We start from the raw sequence: 19,345 nt of genomic DNA on the forward strand, positions 1-19,345 counted from the left end.
AATATATATTAAACTCAATTATTGTGAGAAACAGTTTCAACTAAGATCATCCTCAGTGAATTTCATATTCATTTTCTCACCAAAGCCAGTTATCATGAGGTTTCTTGTGTCCATATTAATTAAAGTAGATTAAATAAAGTAAGCCAGTAACACATTGATTAAAACAAGTCAGTAGCATATTGAGTAAAATAAGCTAATAGCACATCAAGTAAAGCAAGTCAGACAAACAGAAACTAACACACTTCAGTACCACATTGTGTAGAACAAATAATCTTTCACTTCTTTTGATTAACTGTCCAATCGACAGATTAGGTAATTTTCTTCCCTGTTGTCGTTAACGTTAATAATAATAATACTAGAATTTCACATTTAGAAGTAACGAGTAGAATGGAGATTGGTGTTGGAATTAGGTCTGTAAAACAAAGACTTTAGACCTAGCTTTACATTCTTATAGACCTTATAATCGTGAATGTTTGCAAGTTGAATCTCTGAACACGTGAAGTTATTTTGTTTTTTTTTGTTTACGTTTTGAGGTGTGGACACTACTAGATTTTTTAAAAAATTGCCCCATGTTTGGTATCGATTTGAAAGTTAATCACGATTAAATTTGAATTTGATGTCGTTAATTATAAAAGTAATAAAGTATTTAATGAATTCCGATGATAAACACCACAAATGTTACTCAGAGGGTGTTTATTCAATTGATCCACGAAATCAGAGTGAATTATTATTGTTTTTAGAAAATTTCTACAATTAAGCTTATTTTTATGCTATGAAATGATCACGAACCATTGCGAGACGATCTGGAGATACTGTTGCACTGAAATCCAGAGGAATGCTGGGTGTTACGTAGTCCTGAAGTGATTCCATAACTTTAGGCTGAGTTGTCGTCTTTGTCGTGTCCAGTAAACCTGGAAAAGAACATTTGACAATGACAGAATTAGTAACTCCTCGAAACTTTAGGAAAACAAAGCAATATTTGATGCAAGTAATTTTCAAAGAAGTTAAATCAAATGATATTACAAGCAAGTCATCGTGAAGGAAACAATAGAGTTGTATTCTGTGCAAGCCCTAGTTATCTTACATGAAGGTAAGTTGTGGATTAAACTTGTAGATACTTTAATTTAGTTTCACCTGTAAATTAACTTAACGAGTACAAGTAGGTATTAAACATGTAGATGCTTTAATTTAGTTTCATCTGTAAATTAACTTAACGAGTACAAATGGGTATTAAACGTGTAGATACTTTGATTTAGTTCTACCTGTAAATTAACTTAACGAGTACAAATACACTGGTGGCCAAAATCTTAGGGCCAATGAACATAAAGAAAAAATATGCATTTTGTGTTGTTCGACTAAACCACTTATTTGAGTAGAGCTTCAAAAGATGAAAATAAGAAAAGGGAAAATAAAAATAGAAAACGTTTTTTAGCATTTAGTAGGAAAAATGTGAACACTATGAAATTAGCCTAAATACTAGCTGGTCAAAAGTTTAAGACTATACCAAAAAGAAGTCCTCAACAGGGTAGGAAATGCCCAACAAGAGGTCTCAGTTGTGAGTAGTCATTGCGAATAACTTCAAACATTTGCTTTGGCATGGTCGATATAAGCGTTTGCAGAAGGCTGGCTGGAATGTTAATTCAAGGGGTGAAGATGGCTTCACGAAGATCGTGCACTGTTTGGAATTGACGTCCATTTCTATAGACTTCCCTTGCCATCCACCCCAAAACATTTTCAACAGGGTTCAGTTCGGGCGAACACGCTGAATGTTCTAAAAGAATCACGTTATTCGCCATGAAAAAGTCCTTTGTCCTGCGGGTATTGTGGATTTCGGCGTTGTTCTGCTGAAAGATCCAGTCATTTCCACACAAGCGAGAGCCTTCAGTCAATAAGGATGCTCTCTCCAACATGCCAATGTAGCCAGCTGCTGTTTGACGCCCCTTTATAACCTGAAGCTCCATTGTTCCATGGAAGGAGAAAGCACCTCAGATCATGATGGAAGCTCCTCCACTGTGTCGTGTAGAAAATGTCTCTGGTGAGATATCCTTACGGTTCCAGTAACGTTAGAAGCCATCTGGACCATCCAGGTTAAATTTTTTCTCATCAGAGAACAAAACCTTCTTCCACTTTTCTACGTCCCATGTTTGGTGCTTCTCAGCAAAGTTTAACCGAGCTGTTTCGCGGTGTGGAAGAAGGCGTGACCTTTGAAGACGTTTATGGTTTTTAAAGCCTTTCTCTCGTAGATGGCGTCTTATTGTTCTTGAGCTGCATTCTGCGTCCGTAAGGGCCTTAATCTGGTTCGACGATCGGCTGGTGTCTTGCCGGACAACCCGTCGAATCCTACTGCCCAACGCCGGCGAAAAATTTCTTGGGCCGACCACTTGAAATTCTTGTTCCGCATCCCTCAGGGTCTTTTAAGAAATTTGCAACAGAAGTTTTACTACGCCCAATCTCACCAGCGATGGCACGTTGAGAGAGACCTTGCTTTTGCAGCTCGACAATTCTGCCATGTTCAAACTCTGTCAACTTTTTAGCCTTTGCCATGTTTTTATCCAATGTAACAAAGATGTCAGTGGGAAATGTTGACAACGCTAATGCTTGAACACAAATGACTAAATTTCGTTTCGTGTTTACGATGTTTACTTCGTTTCAGTATGGTCTTAAACTTTTGACCAGCAAGTATTTAGGCTAATTTCATAGTGTTCACGTTTTCTCTATTAAATGCTAAAAACATTTTTAATTTTTATTTTTCCTTTTCTTATTTTCATCTTTCATAACAACGCAAAATCCATATTTTTCTTTATGTTTATTGGCCTTAAGATTTTGGCTAGCAGTGTATATATTATTTTCAGTTTTCTTTTATTACATTATCGAACCAACGTAAACTAAGTAACGTGATACTCTGACCCTACTGCCACGTGCAATATTTTTGTAGAGTTTTATTTTTATTCTTAATTATTTTTTGTTTCATGAAACTATCGCGACACCCCTAGCAACTTGCCGTGACACACTAACGTGACACAATAAAACACAGTTTGGAAACCATTGCAATAGAGTATCTGTGTTATGCTGAGTCCTTAAACGGCAGTCCTTAGTGAAGCTTAAGGAGTTAAATATATGTATTTCACTTGATCTGACCCCTCGTGGCACAGCGACATGTTTGTAGACTCACATCGCTAGAAATCGAGTTTCGATACCCGTGGTGGGCATAGCACAGATAGCCCATTGTATAGCTTTGTGCTTAACTCCAAATAACACTATGTAACACAAATTTTGTTCCTGGATAGTATGTGTTACTTCTTAATTGCTTATGTTGTAAAAGTACAGAAAGTGTCCATTATTTTCTTCAAACTTTGTTTTTGTGACCTGAATAATGAAATTTAGAAATTAACCTATTTCCGATGTAAAAACGGGCAAATTTGCACATTTTCATTTACATAAGGTCCGAATAAAACAACACGTGAATCAAGATTTACATGCATTTATACTAAAGTTATGCGAAAATGAACAAAAATCTTTAAAAGTGAGTAGTTTTTCGAGATTTGCGACTGTAATGTAAATCACTTTCATGCATCAACCCCCAAATATAGTCTCCCATCATGTTTTCGTTATACACTCACAGGTCACAAAAGCAAAGTTTGAAGAGAAAAATAGGTCTTTTCCATTCACTTTAGACATAAGCAATTGGGAAATAACACTTTCTGTCCAGGAACAAGAAAAAGTAAAAATTTTGTTACATAGTGTAATCAATAATTAATAAGGCCACTTGATATGACGAAGCACAATCAATCATTTGATAATATGAATTATGATACATTACAATAACCCTAGAAGAAGAATAGGCAAATAATCCAAAGATTGAATTATACATTTCTTTGGCACTCTAACGTTTAGATATTGAACCAGCACTTTTCTTTGGGTACGGGGTTACGGAGGAGGCTAATAAGACCCATTTTGGAGTAAGTATTAGCCTCAGCTAGTCTCTAACCCTCCTCCCCCAGACCGCTGCCCCTGCCGATAACATTTTAATCACATCGTTCCTAACTGGTGCGATTGCCTTATTTTTATAAGAAAAACTAAATATTATTTTACCATGTAAAGGGAAAGAAACAGTAACTTGCCAATAATAAATTCTGAAGCGTTAAGTTTTGTTGAGCACGATTCTGATAGACCAGTGTGTATTTCCGGAAACCATTCAGTTATCTGTTTCAATGCTGCCTCCTGGTGGCCACAGGTATCATAAACCTTCAAACCTAAAACAAAATTTATATGGGTTATTTAATAATATTTATAAACTGTATGCAAGTTTTGTTATCAGTAAAGTAAGGAATTTAATTTTGGAACACTGAAAGTTATTTTAATTAAACAAGAAGTGTGGACAATTATTTGAAATAAATGAATAAAAAAGAACACAAGAACAATTACATATATGTATATATATACACAACAAGATAGAGTATTTTTGATTTTATTCACTGCTACACAAAGAACAAGTCTATTTTAGAGAAAACTCGCACTGGACTATTTGATGTGTCTGCCCTGGGGAGACTAGCCCCGGATTTTAGAGTTGTAAGTCCGTAGACTTACGGACTTTTCACTGGGGGAGCACTACATACAGCAAACAACACTTTTACTGCTTTAATAACTATACATAAAAAAAAAGCATTAAGACTAAGTCTAAAGCCTATCTTCTGAGTTTTATGTGAGAGGGACATTACTCACATTATTCTATTTAGGATAAAATTAAGTTATTGAACCAAATGGCTTTTGTTTAAATATTTCTTTTCTTTCTGCGCTTAAATATAACTAATTATTAGATGGCGTTACTGAGAAAAAAAAGCTTAATCTTTAGTAGAACAGAATTGGGCCTTATTTAAATACTTTTTTCTTTTACAAATAAATATAACTAATTATTAGATGACGCTACCAAGAGAAAAAAAAAGACTTAACCTTTAGAACAGTCACGTGCTTTATTTATATCTGTTATACTGTATTTTGATAAGGTTGTCGCTATGTTGAAAATACTGAATACATAGTTGTTATTTTTCCAACTAGTCCGCTATTCGCTGAACCTAACAGTAATGACACAATAATATGAGGACAACGATCTTGTAGTTTCTGTGGTCATGGGTTGATGGGTCTGTCTAAACAGGAAGTCCACGTGCGACTAATTTATTAAAATAGTTCGTACTGTGGTCGAGCACTTGTCAACAACAGCTGCATTAAGAACAAATGGAACAGCTCCTACGTTCAGTTAGCAATTACACTTAGACCGATGTAACAGTTTGGCTTAATTATTCAGTAACAGAAAGAACACCTCCATAAGGCAGCTCGTGCAATAATATATTCAAAAACGCACATCGATTTACCCTCCCTCTGCATATCTAGTTCGCAATTAACTTGCTTATATTATTAATGTTTTAGTATATGTTTTGCTTTGTTTTCTCGAGCTATTACAGCTCTCTCCACTGTTACAGTAGAATATACTCAGCAGACACGAAGTCCGAGGGTTAATTACTGACAAATCATTTAGTAGAAGGCACGAAGTTTATTTTTATTTCAATTTCGCGCAAAGCTACACGAGGGCTATCTGCCCTAGCTATCCCTACTTTAACAGTGAAAGAGTAGAGAGAAGGTGGGACGAGGATTCGAATCGGAAACCCTCAGATTGCGTTTCGTTGTTTCGTTACAGTATTTTATATTTTTATTATACAAAAGAGCGAAAGCAACTAATTAAGCGCATCCATCGCTAACCTTTGTGTTCCTTTTTTTTTTAACACAATAATGGAATTTAACCGCCGTTCTTTTGGCACACCCACAGATCGCAAACCACGAATTCACAGTTCAGGAATGCTAACCGTTATTTGTTAATTCTGTTTTTTTCACTGAAACGTGTATTTCCCCGTTTGGTCAGGCTTAAGTTCCTGCTAAAATCGTTCGATTCCCCGTGAAAGAAAGAGAGTAGACACAACCTATTGTATAGCTTTACTCCAAAAAAAAAAAAACACAAAGAAACAACCACCCAAAATGTGTAATTTTAATAAAGATTGCTTTTATTGGATGACATAGTCCAAAGAATGTTGAAAAAAGTTATTTTCTTTATCATTTCAAAGAATATCAGTAGTTAGTGTTATATCGTATCTATTTAGCGGATGTCACTGCACATATCCCAATGTGGCTTTTGCTCTTAAACGAACAACCATTTTCATTTCGAAACATTTTTTTAAAAGAAACTTGCATGCCAATCACTGGCATTTTGGCTGCATCAAACGAGCTGTTAAGATATTTTACGAGGAAATAAGTTGTAAAGTGAAAAAGTCAAAATATTTAGAATTTTAAATTTGGGAAACAAAGAAAGTAATTTTTTACCTAGTCTAATTCCAGGAATAAATGACTCCGTGATATTGACTCCATTAATAACTCCTCTGTCCTGATTTAGCAACGACACTGCCCATCGAAGTATTTCGTATGTTTCTACGCCCTCTACCGTCAGATTACCACATCCATAGATTCCTTTTCCTGGTTCGTGAACGTTCAGCAAAACCCCAATACCGACGTCAGAACCTGGAGCCACATCCACGTGACGACTTTCGGTGAAACATTTCTCGATTGTTAGATTTCGTCCAGTCACTGACCAAACTGACCAGTGGCTGGACAACAGAACAGGAAGCGTTAAACAGGCCCTTAGAAAGAATCTCATATCTTAAGTATCTGCAAAAAAAGTATATACAAATCCATCTTATATTTAGCACGCATTTGGATGCAACCACAAAAAGATATTTCAATGTAAAAACAATTTAAAATGCCAAATAAAATTGTGTTTCATTTAACTCAACGTTTTAACAAAGGGACGTTTTTGTATTATTTATTTATTATACTTGTTACGTGATATATGTTGAAATGTTAGGTTTTTCAATAATGGTTCCTTCCAGTGATGTCACTAATGCACATTCTACTGTTCGAACTTCTAAAGTTGGCTTCCGCTTTCCATTATTTGGTAATTGATATTTTTCAATGTGAACAGCAATACATGTTCTGAACATTCGGGTTATAGACCCCAAAATTCAGGTATAGCTGTTCATAATTTAGGAGTACTGACCAAAAGAGGGATTATCAGCCAGCAGCACCTGCCGCCTACATGGCTTCTCTTTCCGTTATTCCTGCTTAACGATCCCTTATGTTTGTTAGCTTGTTTTTGAATTTCGCACAAAGTTACTCGAGGGCTATCTGTGCTAGCGGTCCCTAATTTATCAGTGTAAGACTAGAGGGAAGGCAGCTAGTCATCACCACCCACCGCCAACTCTTGGGCTACTCTTTTTACCAACGAATAGTAGGATTGACCGTCACATTATAACGCCCCGACGGCTGAAAGGGCTACCATATTTGGTGCGACCGGGATTCGAACCCGCGACCCTCAGATTACGAGTCGAACGTTTTAACCCACCTGGCCATGCCAGGCCGTGATCCCTTGTGAAGACGTCTAATCGAAACGTTGAGTTAAGTAAAATACACTTTTCTGAAAGTTCAGCTGTTGTTTTCCTGTACTGTAATGGTCTGACAGCCTGCTGGTTAGGGCGCTCGACTACTACTACTACTTGAAGGGTTATGGGTTCGAATCTCAGTAAATGTGACGGTGAGTTAGAAACTACATTTAAAAAACAATTAATGAATTAGAAACCTTAAAGACCAAAATATAATTAGCCCAATTTTGCTACTTATGATGTTGTTTGGCGCAAAGCAACTAGACTTTCTGCGCCAAACAACTGGTAAAGAAACGTACAAGTAAAAATATTATGAAATGTAAGAATAAATCGAGTTAAAGCAAAACAATGATTCGGATACAATAGTTAAATAGGAGTAAAACGGCCAATGGGTCCTAAAAAGTTAAAAACAGAAGGAAGTTGGACAGCTTCATCATCGCCAATGGCACTGACCAACATAAGGATAAACCCGTAGAAAAACATGTCTGTGAGCGATGGCACGACAGTGAGTTATTGTGACCACAAAGGTCACACATTAGTGGATCCGTCCCAGATAAAAGAAAACGATAAGTTTAAAACTGTGACCAATGCGTCGCCTACTTAGGAGAATTTTCTCCTTCTGATCCTTACCGAAACAAGACAGTCAAAGAACAACAGAAGGTTTGATCTAGAAAAGCTTGTTGTTGACTCCAAGTCGACTGCCAAATGGCGGCAGTTCTTATGAAGAAGAAATATGGAAAATTTGTTTAGTTGATTTTATTTTTTACTAAACAAACTGTCAAAAATGTGAAATCAGGAAAGTTTTATTTTTATAAGGTAAAAATGCGCTCTGTCCATTGTAGGCAATCGAGCTCTGGATCATGTCGTTAGAAGTTCACAAGCTTACCACTAAGCCACCAGCTGTTAAAAATATTTATTTATTTGTTTGTAATTAAGCACAAAGCTACACAATGGACTATCTGTGCTCTGTCCACCACGGGTATCTAAACCCAGTTTTTAGCGATGTGAGTCCGCAGACATGCCACTGTGCCACTGAGTGGCTGTTAAAAATTTAACAATGTATGTGATTTGATAGCCAGTCGGCGTCATTTTGTGCCTGACAGCAAAACTGATAAATCTCCTTCAATATTGGGCCCGGCATGGCCAGGTGATTAAGACATTCTACTCGTAATCCGAGGGTCGCGGGTTCGACATGCACATCAAACATGCTCGCCCTTTCAGCCGTGGGGCGTTGTAAAGTTACCGTCAACCCCACTATTTGTTGGCAAAATAGTAGCCCAAGGGTTAGCGGTGGGTGGTGATGATTAGCTGCCTACTCTCTAGTCTTACACTGCTAAATTAGGGACGACTAGCGCAGATAGCTCTCTGTAACTTTGCGCGAAATTAAAAAACAAACCAAACAAAACCTTTAATCTTGTGATGTTGTAGTTGTGTAGAAAAATTAGATTTACTTTTGTTTATTTGTTGTTCGTCCTTGTCTTTATTTGTTGTTGTATCTTTCTACGAAACTGAAAGCCTTTAGAGACCTGTTATGTCCTACGAAACTAGCGTTTTAAGTCCTCAAAGTTGCCGCTTGAGGAGAGGGGGGGGGGCATTTTGCTTCATCTGGTCTTACGAAAAATAAATTAAATCATTGAATTTTAAAATCAACTCGTACTAGGAAAAAACTGAAATTAAACATAATTTATGATCAACAAGTCTTAATTAATTACAAATCAATTACAATACTTTTTATTATTATTAAAAACACAGATATTGACGTTTTGAAACGAATCATACCTTCTACTCGTTATCAGTTTCTTAAAAATCTGGAAGTTTGTTCGTTGTTCCAACCAAATACTAGGGTCCCATAGCTACTGCGATTAACTACTAGATACATAAAATTATATTTTGGTAAACTTTAATTAATGAATTACACGCCTGAGTTGCTGACACCTCAATACGGACCAACCAAGTTTTCAGTTGCTCCGCCAACCACTGCGATAGAAGCACCGATAAGCAACAACGTAGTCCTCTCGTACTTCGCCAGAGGGTTTATCTCAGCACATCGATTTGCGCAGTGTAACCGACACATCCGAAGTCGAGGGCACATGACCAATTCAATAAAAAGTTAAATATGGGAAGAGCTAGGATTGGTACAGAGATATCTACTAAACGAGAGCTTTATCCGAGACCAGTTACCGATTTGTAAGCGTAAGGGAGCCACATGAAACTAAAATTACACTGCTTTTAAATATAGTAGTAGTAATAATAGTTCCACGTACATTAGAGAAAAATTAAGGGTCACTGTACAAGAAATTAGTTAAGTGTTAATTAATTTATCTGCAATTATATTCCAATCTTCATATTGATCCGAGGGTCTCTGATTTACGTCCCGTTGATGTAAATTTGTGATGACGAGAAAACCCACTTGTAGAGAAAAATATATATGTAAAACGGGTGGTATGGCTTTTTCGAACATTGCAAATCAAATAAACACAACATAACCATAAAAAAAACAAAATACTAAATAAAGAAACAAACATAAACAAACGCAAAATTAAAGAAGTCTTACTTATACAATAACTCAAGCCCAAAATAAACTAATACAAAGGAACACCTTTATACCTATATTAATAAATATAATCAAACATTTAAGCACGCTCTATACATTACAACACTCAATTACACAACCCCCTTCAAACATGTGGTCAGCTATCGGTCAGTTACCTCTCTCTTTCTTTGTGAACCAGACGATGACCGAAGAAGGTCGAAACGTTGTTTGTTCTTCTACATAAAAAAAGTTTATGACTATTTTATTAGGTTTTATTTCATTCGAAATCTGAATTTTCACTTTTTTTCAGTTATTGTCTAGACAAACGGTAAATTTTAACTTCAAGAAACACAGCTCGTTCTGTTAACGATCCTTTTTTTATCTCTATTATGATCAACCTGGTCCTTTAAGAGGTTTTGTGGAAATATATTCCATTCTGAGTCCAGTGTGCTTGGAGTAAATACACTTACGAAGGTCCTGGAGGAACAATAGTCTGACCACCCTAGACACATCACAGCCAACCCATTAATGTTACGTAAGTAAAGAATTCTACATTAAACTACATATCCGCCTGATGGTTCAGCGATAATTCCGTGGGCTTATGGCACTAAAAACGGACTTTGATACTCGCGATGGGTCGAGGAGCCCATATAGCTTATTGCGTAACTTTGCACTTAACACAATATAAGTAAAATGAAACTGTTTTGTTTTCTACGCTATGGCAAGGATACTGGGGCAGCATAAGAGTCTGGAATCGTTGACTCTTGGGGTGGGGGTGGGGTGGGGCTTAAATGGTGCCGAGCCGAGGTTCCTGTGTCCTAAAAGTGTTCATTTTGTGTATCTCATAACTGGGGCTGAGCCTCTAGATCAGTTGTTCTTAAACCTTCTCGTTCGCAATCTCACACTTACCGGTTCTACCCCCCGCCTCCTGCTTTTCCTTGCCACCGTGGCGTTACACACTGGTGATTTACGTTCTAGACCAGCCTATGAAGGACCCGCGCGGACCACACTTTGAAAACAACAGTTCTAGACAAGCCCCTGTACACGAAAAATATCAGTGTGTGTGTGTGTATGTAACTCACAAGTGGTGGTCCCCCCAGTGGCTGAGCGGTATGTCTGCGGACTTACAACGCTAAAAACTGGGTTTTGATCCCCATTGTGAATGTAGCACAGATAGCCCATTAACATTTGATCCTTTCAAAGCAGTCCGTTTGGTCAAAAGTGTCGACCACTTAAATTAACTTGCAGAATTTTCGAGAGTTCAGTAACTACGATCCACAGTATCATTTTTTCAAACGTATATCTCCAAGTCTTTGTTTCCCAATTGTACAATTTGCACAGAATAAGTATTAAAAAAGTGCTCTCTCGCTACATTTTGGTCATCGTTTAGAAAAATATGATCTTAAAAACGAGACAATAAATTAGTTCCAGAGGAGTTAGTCGCTAAGTCTAACGTATTTTGGGGGAGTTTCAGGGAGGGGAACTATCTTTTAACTAGTATTATATAAATTTTGTCTAGAATAATCAGTCCTCTGTCACTTAATCTTTCTGATAATCCTCTGGAAGAGTATGGTCTTCAAAACGAGACAATAAATTAGTTAAAGAGTAGTCAGTCGCTAAATCTGGTGTATTTTTTCTAAACTTCTACACAAGCACACAGATTAGGATAACGGGAAAGAAATTTAACCACACTTCTTATCTCCGTAATTTCTATGTTCAGTGAGTCTGAAGTTTTTATTCCAGAACAAACTGAACGAAACCATTATACTTAACACCTTACACAGAGTTAGCTCTCAACTAAAGAATGGTAAATAGTATTAGAAAAACAGATTGAAAACAAATATTTTAATGATTCTAATATTTGTTTGTAATAATGTCGTGTTTTGTTTTTCTATCGGTGGGACAGCTATAAATCTACGAACTTACAACGCTGAAATCCGAAGTTCGATTCCTCGCGGCGGACACAACAGATAACCCATCCTGACTATCTAACTGTGTTTGATTTGTTTGTTTTTGAATTCCGCGTCAGAACTATAAGAGAGCTATCTGCACTAGCCGTTCCTAATTTAGCAGTGTAAGGCTAGAGGGAAGGCAGCTAGTCATAACTACCCACCGCCAACTCTTGGGCTACTCTTTTACCAACGAATAGTGGGATTGACCGTCACATTATAACGCCCTCACGGCTGAAAGAGAGAGCACGTTTGGTGTGCCTGGGATTCGAATCCACGACCCTCAGATTATGAGTCGATGCCTTAACCACCTGGCTATGTTAGGCCTACTCAGAGGGTATATACACCCTGATGAGGCGCTCCTCTCCCCACTCAAAGACTTAAACAAACATATTTCGAATATGTGCCTTTCATATGAACTCTAATTTTATGTTTGCAGACAATTTTTCAAGGTTCCTTCAGAGTTTTCTATCGCATACATTTCTAATTCTGATTTTACCTTTGACCCTTGCAAAAGTGTAAGTTCACAAATTCGAAATATGCATTGTATGAAATTTCGTATACCATATCGAATATTAAGCCTTTTCTCTCCAAAACGTTATCTTCTGTTACCGTTGTGAATAAAACTACATAGTGACTGGCTGCTCTGTGTATTTTAAGGCCACAAGTTAGTCTTAAGCTGATGTTGTGTCTGTTTAGCCCCCAAGTATATACGTTGTGTTTATGCCCCATTCCTTTGCCTCGAATATCATTATTTCATAAAGCTCACCGTAATATTAAGATTTTATCGAATAAGGTGGTAGGAAAGTCATTGATTTCCTTTGCATTTGTTGGCCCTTGTGGCTTTATTTTAATTTTTAGGTGAACGTTTTCTTATTGAAGTCAGTGATATGTATCGTAATACGTTTAAGTCGCGTCATCAGTTGCAAGTGATGTAAGTTTAAATCCACAAATATTGAGCAATTTCTATGTTGTTTCTCCCACACAAGTTCTAAGCTTACTTTAGGCCTAATTTATTCATTTCCTTCGCTCTCCCAAGCAGGTCTGAAGAGCCGTGGATTCAACAAAACTAGTCTACTGCAGAGGAAGTAGCGAATCAAAGAATAGATTAGTTCTCTGCATCATGAATGAATTCTCTCTTTTATCCACTGACACTACACGCTTTGATGAAAAAGAGAAAAAATCACAAGTAGACTAGTGGTTTTTAACTAATAATTATTGTTGGTTCACCACTCTCTTAAGTCATTCCATCGGTCAGTTAAATTAACGTATTCAACCAATTAAATTAATTGACTGGTTGACTCAAACGCGTATCGAGTGGTTTGAAGCGAGTCTGAAAAAAGTTAGTATTGATTAGTTTGGTAAAAAGACAGGTTCATACTTCACTCAAGACAGGTTCATTGGTATACTTCACTCTTGCCATTCGTTCGAGAATCATCGATTGACTTTCGTTTCTCAGGTCACAATCTTTCTTAAATATACAGTTATAACTTTACTTACAAATCCAGTTAATAGAGCCAATAGTTAGTTAGTTAGTTATTGCCATTAGATTCCATCAAGGAACATAGGGCCGCAATCGCTTGCGAATTCTTCAACAGGTATTTAAGTGAGTAGGTTGTTAGCCCACTGCACCGAGCCGTCCCTAATTTAGCAGTGTAAGACTAGAGGGAAGGCAGCTAGTCATCACCACCCACCGCCAACTCTTGGGCTACTCTTCTACCAACGAATAATGGGATTGACCGTCACATTATAACGCCCCTACGGCTGGGAGGGCGAGCATGTTTGGCGCGATGCGGGCACGAACCCGCGACCCTCGGATTACGACTCGCACGCCTTACGCGCTTGGTCATGCCAGGCCAATAGAGCCAATAATTTTGTTGTTTTAGTGAAAAACAGGAACTATGGAGAAGTCGGACTTTTTTATTCCAACCTGCACTTCTTGATTTTATCTATTTCTCCCCCCCCCCAAGATGTTTTTAAGGTTTTTGCCGCTCCTAAACCCATTCGGAAATGCCGACCCCTTGTTCTGTAGACTGGACATAATCCCGACGATGCCACATGAATTTTGCCGCCCAATGCCTCGCCACCCTGAACAAAAATACGCCACTGCTCCCCTTCCAAATACTTCGCCAGAAATAAGGCTCAGGTTTCAGCGAATAAGATGAACTGTCAGCTAAGTAACAAAGAAGTCATTTTTGTTTTATCATTATACATGTGAAACTATGTTTTGTGGTTAGACAGATCAACTGCTATTTTACCTAACAGAAGTTTTATTCAGTTTCTGGTTGCCTAGAAACGAAGAATCTACCTTCTGTTTTATGCGAGATGATGGTTACCTAGTAACATTACTATACCTTCTGTTTTATCCATATGATGGTTACCTAGAAATGTAACGTCTCTCTTTTGTTTTATCCAGATGATGGTTTCCTAGAAACGTTTTTCTAATTGGGAAATCAAACTTCTACATATGCAGCTAAACGATACAGTTAGCGATATTTAGCTGGGATATATGTTATGTCAGTTAGTGACATGTAGCTGGGATAAATGTTATATCAGTTAGTGACATGTAGCTGGGATAAAAGATAATACGTACAACAATAAAAGAAGTGGTAAGGGTACAGCTTCATGTAGCTAAAATTATCTCTGTTTTCACTTTTGAACATTCACAATGGAGGGGGCGTTTCTCCCCATGGAAAAATGAGGTACACAACTCTTTCGTTATTTATTCAGCATATATATGATGTTTCTATTCACTTCATAATTTCATACTATTTTGCCCCTACATCCCCCTGGTAAAAAGTGCTGCCTTCTTCCATGTTTTATGTATCTGCTGAAGCACGTGTTATATTTTCATGCAGTTAACATATGACTTCAATGAAATCCGCAGACCAAACTCCCATGGTTCATACGTATGATGGAAAAGTTAAACCTTCTCAGTTCCTTATGAACAGTGGCATCAAGTACTGGTCAGTGAGGTATAGGAGTTTTAAGGTCATTTACTGTATTACTGAAGTGTTGTTCCTTCATGTTTCGAACTAGACGTTGCTTGAATAGCTAGGAAACAAAGCAAGAAACAATATTTATAAATTATTGTACGATAAGCAGTGACGATACCATGGAATATACATGTGCAGCGCTTCGTGTAGCTCGTTAACCACGAGTGTTTAACCGAACGAGCACGTGCTTTACCGATGTGATCTGAAGAAGGTACTTATAACCATGGTTATGACATCTGCATTTCTTGTAACCTATCTAACAGAAAAAATACACACTCTGCGTCTATTTTTCTAAGCCTTATAAACAGGATATCGATATTTGTAACGTCATAAGTAAAAATAAACGTTTTTCAGCTGCTTTTTCGTGTTTTTAAGTTATATTGGAAGACAAAAAAAATCTTGTGTCCATGTTTCCTAAAGCAAATCCTTCAGATTGTTATTCGGATCGTGTGTGGCCTGTAGCTGAATTTGTTCTTAGCACGTGCCAATACGTCACAAACAGACATGAAGATGCTGGAGCACGTGCAGATCGAAGTCGGCAGTTTGAATTTTGAAAAGGTGGCGAGCCCGTCTGAATAGGTTTTGATTTTCTCTCATTTGTAATGAAAAAAACAACACAAAAACCGTTAACTCAAAATACGGAGTTGGAGTAATCCTATATTAAGAAATAATGGAGTATAAATGAAAAACTCAAATCCACTAGAAGTTAACACTGTCGAAGATCCGGTGTTTTTACCCTTCTCAGTCCAAAATAGAGTGCTTTATTTAGTACATCCGACTAACACTTCTACTTTAGCACTCAGCAACACTGCAGAGGTGAAAAGGATTTAATCATGAGTTTAAATTATGCGCCCTTCCTTCCTCCAGTGGCTTAGCGGTAAATCAATATTAGGCTTATAACGCTAAAATTGGGCTTCGATTACCTTGGTAGGCAAAGCCCAGTAACCCATTATGTAGCTTCGAGCCTAAAACAGAGACTCTTTTAGTGGGGTGTTGTACAGACAGACAGACCGATAAAGAAATTTCATAGGTGATATTTTTTATAGTCTTGTTTTATACTTCACCCCCCAGAAAAAAAAATGCTTGTTTGTTTTTAATTTCGCGCAAAGCTACATGTACGCTATCTGCACTAGCCGTCCTTAGTTTAGCAGTGGTACACTAGAGGGAGGCAGCTACTCATCACCACCCACCGTCAACTTTTGGGCTACTCTTATACCAACGAATAGTGGGATTGTCCATAACATTTGAAAACTCCCCTCTCCCTTAGGTTAAAAGGGCGAGCATGTTTGGTGAAGAGGTTTCGAACCCGTAACCCTCAGAATGAGAGTCAGGTGCCCTAACCACTTAGCCCTTACCCAGCCCACTGTGACTTTGCTCTAAAACAAACAAACAGCCTGGCTTTCGTCTTAGGTTCAACGAACAAAATCTTTTTTTTTTTTTTTTGTTATTATTGAGTTCCTTTTCACTGACTTTCTGTGATTTTAATCAAACTTTATTCTGTGTTAAAAGACTTAAACGATATCATCAAAAATAGTTGAAAAAATTAATTAATTAATTGAATTAATGAGTCCGTCTGTCTGTCATAACTATTCAAGAAAAGTACGAGCGAAGTACGATTTGAACGGAAAAAAGTACAAGAGATTTTTGGCGCAATGTTTATAAATATCGTGTATTATATGGTTCGGTTCCTCCTTCTGGTTTGGGTGTTTTTCTTATAGCAAAGCCACGTTGGCTATCTACTAAGCCCACCGAGGGGAATCGAACCCCTTATTTTGCGTTGTAAATCCAAAGACATACCGCTGTACTAGCGGGGAGCAGGTTCCTCCTTCTACTGTTCCGTTCGATGGATGTTTGTTTGTTGTTGTGTTTTTAATTCGTGCAAAGCTACATGAGGGCTATCTGCGCTAGCCGTCCCTAATTTAGCAGTGTAAGACTAGAGGGAAGGCAGCTATCCATCACCACCAACCGCCAACTCTTGGGCTACTCTTTTACCAACGAATAATGATATTGTTTGTTTTTGAATTTCGCGCAAAGCTACACGAGGGCTATTTACGCTAGCCGTCCCTAATTTAGCAGTGTAGAGGGAAGGCAGCTAGTCAACACCATCCACCGCCAACTCTTCGGCTACTCCTTTATCAATAAATAGTGGGATTCGCCGTTACTTTATAACACCCCCGCGACTGAAAGGGCAAGCATGTTTGATGTGTTGGAGGTCAGAACCCACGATCCTCAGATTACGAGTCGAGCACCTTAACCACTTGGCCATGCCGGACCAAACACTATACTGTTTGATTTCCGAGTATTTCGAACGTCACTCGTGAATTAAAGTAAAACAACAGAAAATCGGACCGATTTACTTCGAACGCTCATGCACTGGAGAAATATATTACCAAAGAAAACATAACTGTTTATCGAGACGAACTGTAAGAAATGTGTATACTTATACGTTAGCTGTAGAATGTAAGGGCATCAAAGATATTTGGAGATAATTAAACATTTACTCCGTCCACTTACGCTGACGATATGTGTATTCATGTTTGATATGAGACAGAATTCGGTGCAGGAAACACTAAAAATAATTTGAATTAGATTCTAATCCATTTATTTATAGTCTAGTGTTTGGAAAATATGGGAAATTAGGTACATTACTCGTGGTTTATTTTGACCAATCAAAACGACGGAATGTACGTAACGGGCTCACTCTTTACGGCCAGTGATCTAAGGATCGCTTTAGACTCTGGAAGTCTTGGGTTCTGGGGGTTAAATTTTATTCATTTTCCTGAGAATAATTTTTTTTTTCTCTAATGCAATTTATGCTGAAAACAATTGAAAGTGGGGAACTGTCCCCTTCCAATCTCGCTTTCTACACTACTGTCTAATATGCATTAAAGGAAACTGGGATGAAATGAAAGAGAAATATTTTTATATTATTATAAAAAGAACAAACGTTATTTTTTAATTAAATTATAAGTAGTATTATGTAACGCAGATTTCAGAACCTCCTGAGAATTTTTTGACAGTTTCCAAAGTATTCTTATACTGATTGTTTGAAGGAGTAATTTATTAGACAGTGTGTAGAATCTCTGAATGATAAACGAACCAACTTCAGGACGCTGTACTTGAAACGTGTACTAAATAGATCAGTCTATCTTCCTGTTCAAGTTCCAGTTGAAGTTATTTATAGACGAACATACGAGCGTTTATTGCTTCCTCGCATCACCCAATGGGATAGGGGTAACCCTAAGAACTTACAACGTCACAGTCCGGAGTTCGATTACTCGCGGTGGACCCAACAGATGGCTTAATATTGGTTTTGATCTAAAACAAACAAACAAAAGACATCCTGGTAACAGTGACAATATAAAAACTGAATATTGTTCTCCTGAGCTCTTACTTACTAGACGATACACGAAACCCGTTTTATTGTTTTTCATGAGGTTGGTAAACAACACGATAATATTATCGGGCGACCAACATGGCCAGGTGATTAGAGCGCTCATATCGTAATCTGAGGGTCGCGAGTTCGAATCTTCGTCACACTAAACATGCTAGCCCAGATCGCCTTTGTGTAGCTTGGCACGAAATTCAATAAACAAACAAACAATACAATTCACTTATAGCCGGGTTGAAACCCAGTTTTTTAGCGTTATAAGCATCCTGAGTTACCGCCCAGCCACTGGGGGAGAATCCTATAGTAGAAACAACAGGTTTAATAGTCTTATTACGTTACTGGTCACTTTAGTCCGACACGACTTTATGATCTGACATGGCCTGATGTTTAGGACACTCGACTTGCGATTTACGGTTTGCTGGTTTGAGTAGCTCAAGAGTTGGCGGTGAATGATGATGACAAACTGCCTTTCCTCTAGTCTTACACTGTTAAATTAAAGACGGTTAGCGCAGATAGCCCTCATGTAGCTTTGCGCAAAATTCAAAAACAAACAAAACAAATATTTTACGTCACGTTAAAAAACTAAGTTCATGTCCATGCGTTGGCCCGACATGACCAAGTGGTTAAGGCACTCGAATCGTAATCCGAGGATTGCAGGTTCGAATCCCCGTCACACCAAACATGCTCGCTCTTTCAGCCGTGGGGGCATTATTATGTAACGGTCAACCCCACTATTCGTTTGTAAAACAGTAACCCAAGAGTTGGCGGTGGGTGGTGATGGCTAGCTGTCTTCCCTCTAGTCTTACACAGCAAAATTAGGGACGGCTAGCGCAGATAGCCCTCGTGTAGCTTTGCGCGAAATTCAAAACAAACAGAACTTTTCGCCACCTATTATATACCAAACAATAAAAAAACGATTTGAACCAATTTTTCCAACAAGTAAATCTGAGACAAACACAAGACACATCATAAACTATGAAGACACGAACCTAACG

The 19,345-nt window shown here is 37.8% G+C and overlaps 1 protein-coding gene across 3 annotated transcripts in view; it reads right to left on the reverse strand.

The window, feature by feature from the left end:
* Nucleotides 1-19,345, reverse strand: part of LOC143253792 (uncharacterized) — a 40,758-nt gene that overhangs the window by 18,166 nt on the left and 3,247 nt on the right. The window contains exons 1-4 of one of the 3 annotated variants that reach the window (XM_076508175.1): nucleotides 9,261-9,517; nucleotides 6,370-6,711; nucleotides 4,122-4,253; nucleotides 790-911 (exon numbers count right to left, since the gene is read on the reverse strand). In XM_076508175.1, the coding sequence (XP_076364290.1) occupies nucleotides 790-911; nucleotides 4,122-4,253; nucleotides 6,370-6,700 (585 nt within the window). In that variant the 5' untranslated portion in view covers nucleotides 6,701-6,711; nucleotides 9,261-9,517. Of the gene's footprint in view, nucleotides 1-789; nucleotides 912-4,121; nucleotides 4,254-6,369; nucleotides 6,712-9,260; nucleotides 9,518-19,345 lie in introns of those variants that run through there. The other 2 variants (XM_076508177.1, XM_076508176.1) reach the window with 2 other exon arrangements.

Source organism: Tachypleus tridentatus, chromosome 6, assembly GCF_004210375.1.
Source record: "Tachypleus tridentatus isolate NWPU-2018 chromosome 6, ASM421037v1, whole genome shotgun sequence".
Lineage (NCBI taxonomy): Eukaryota > Metazoa > Arthropoda > Merostomata > Xiphosura > Limulidae > Tachypleus > Tachypleus tridentatus.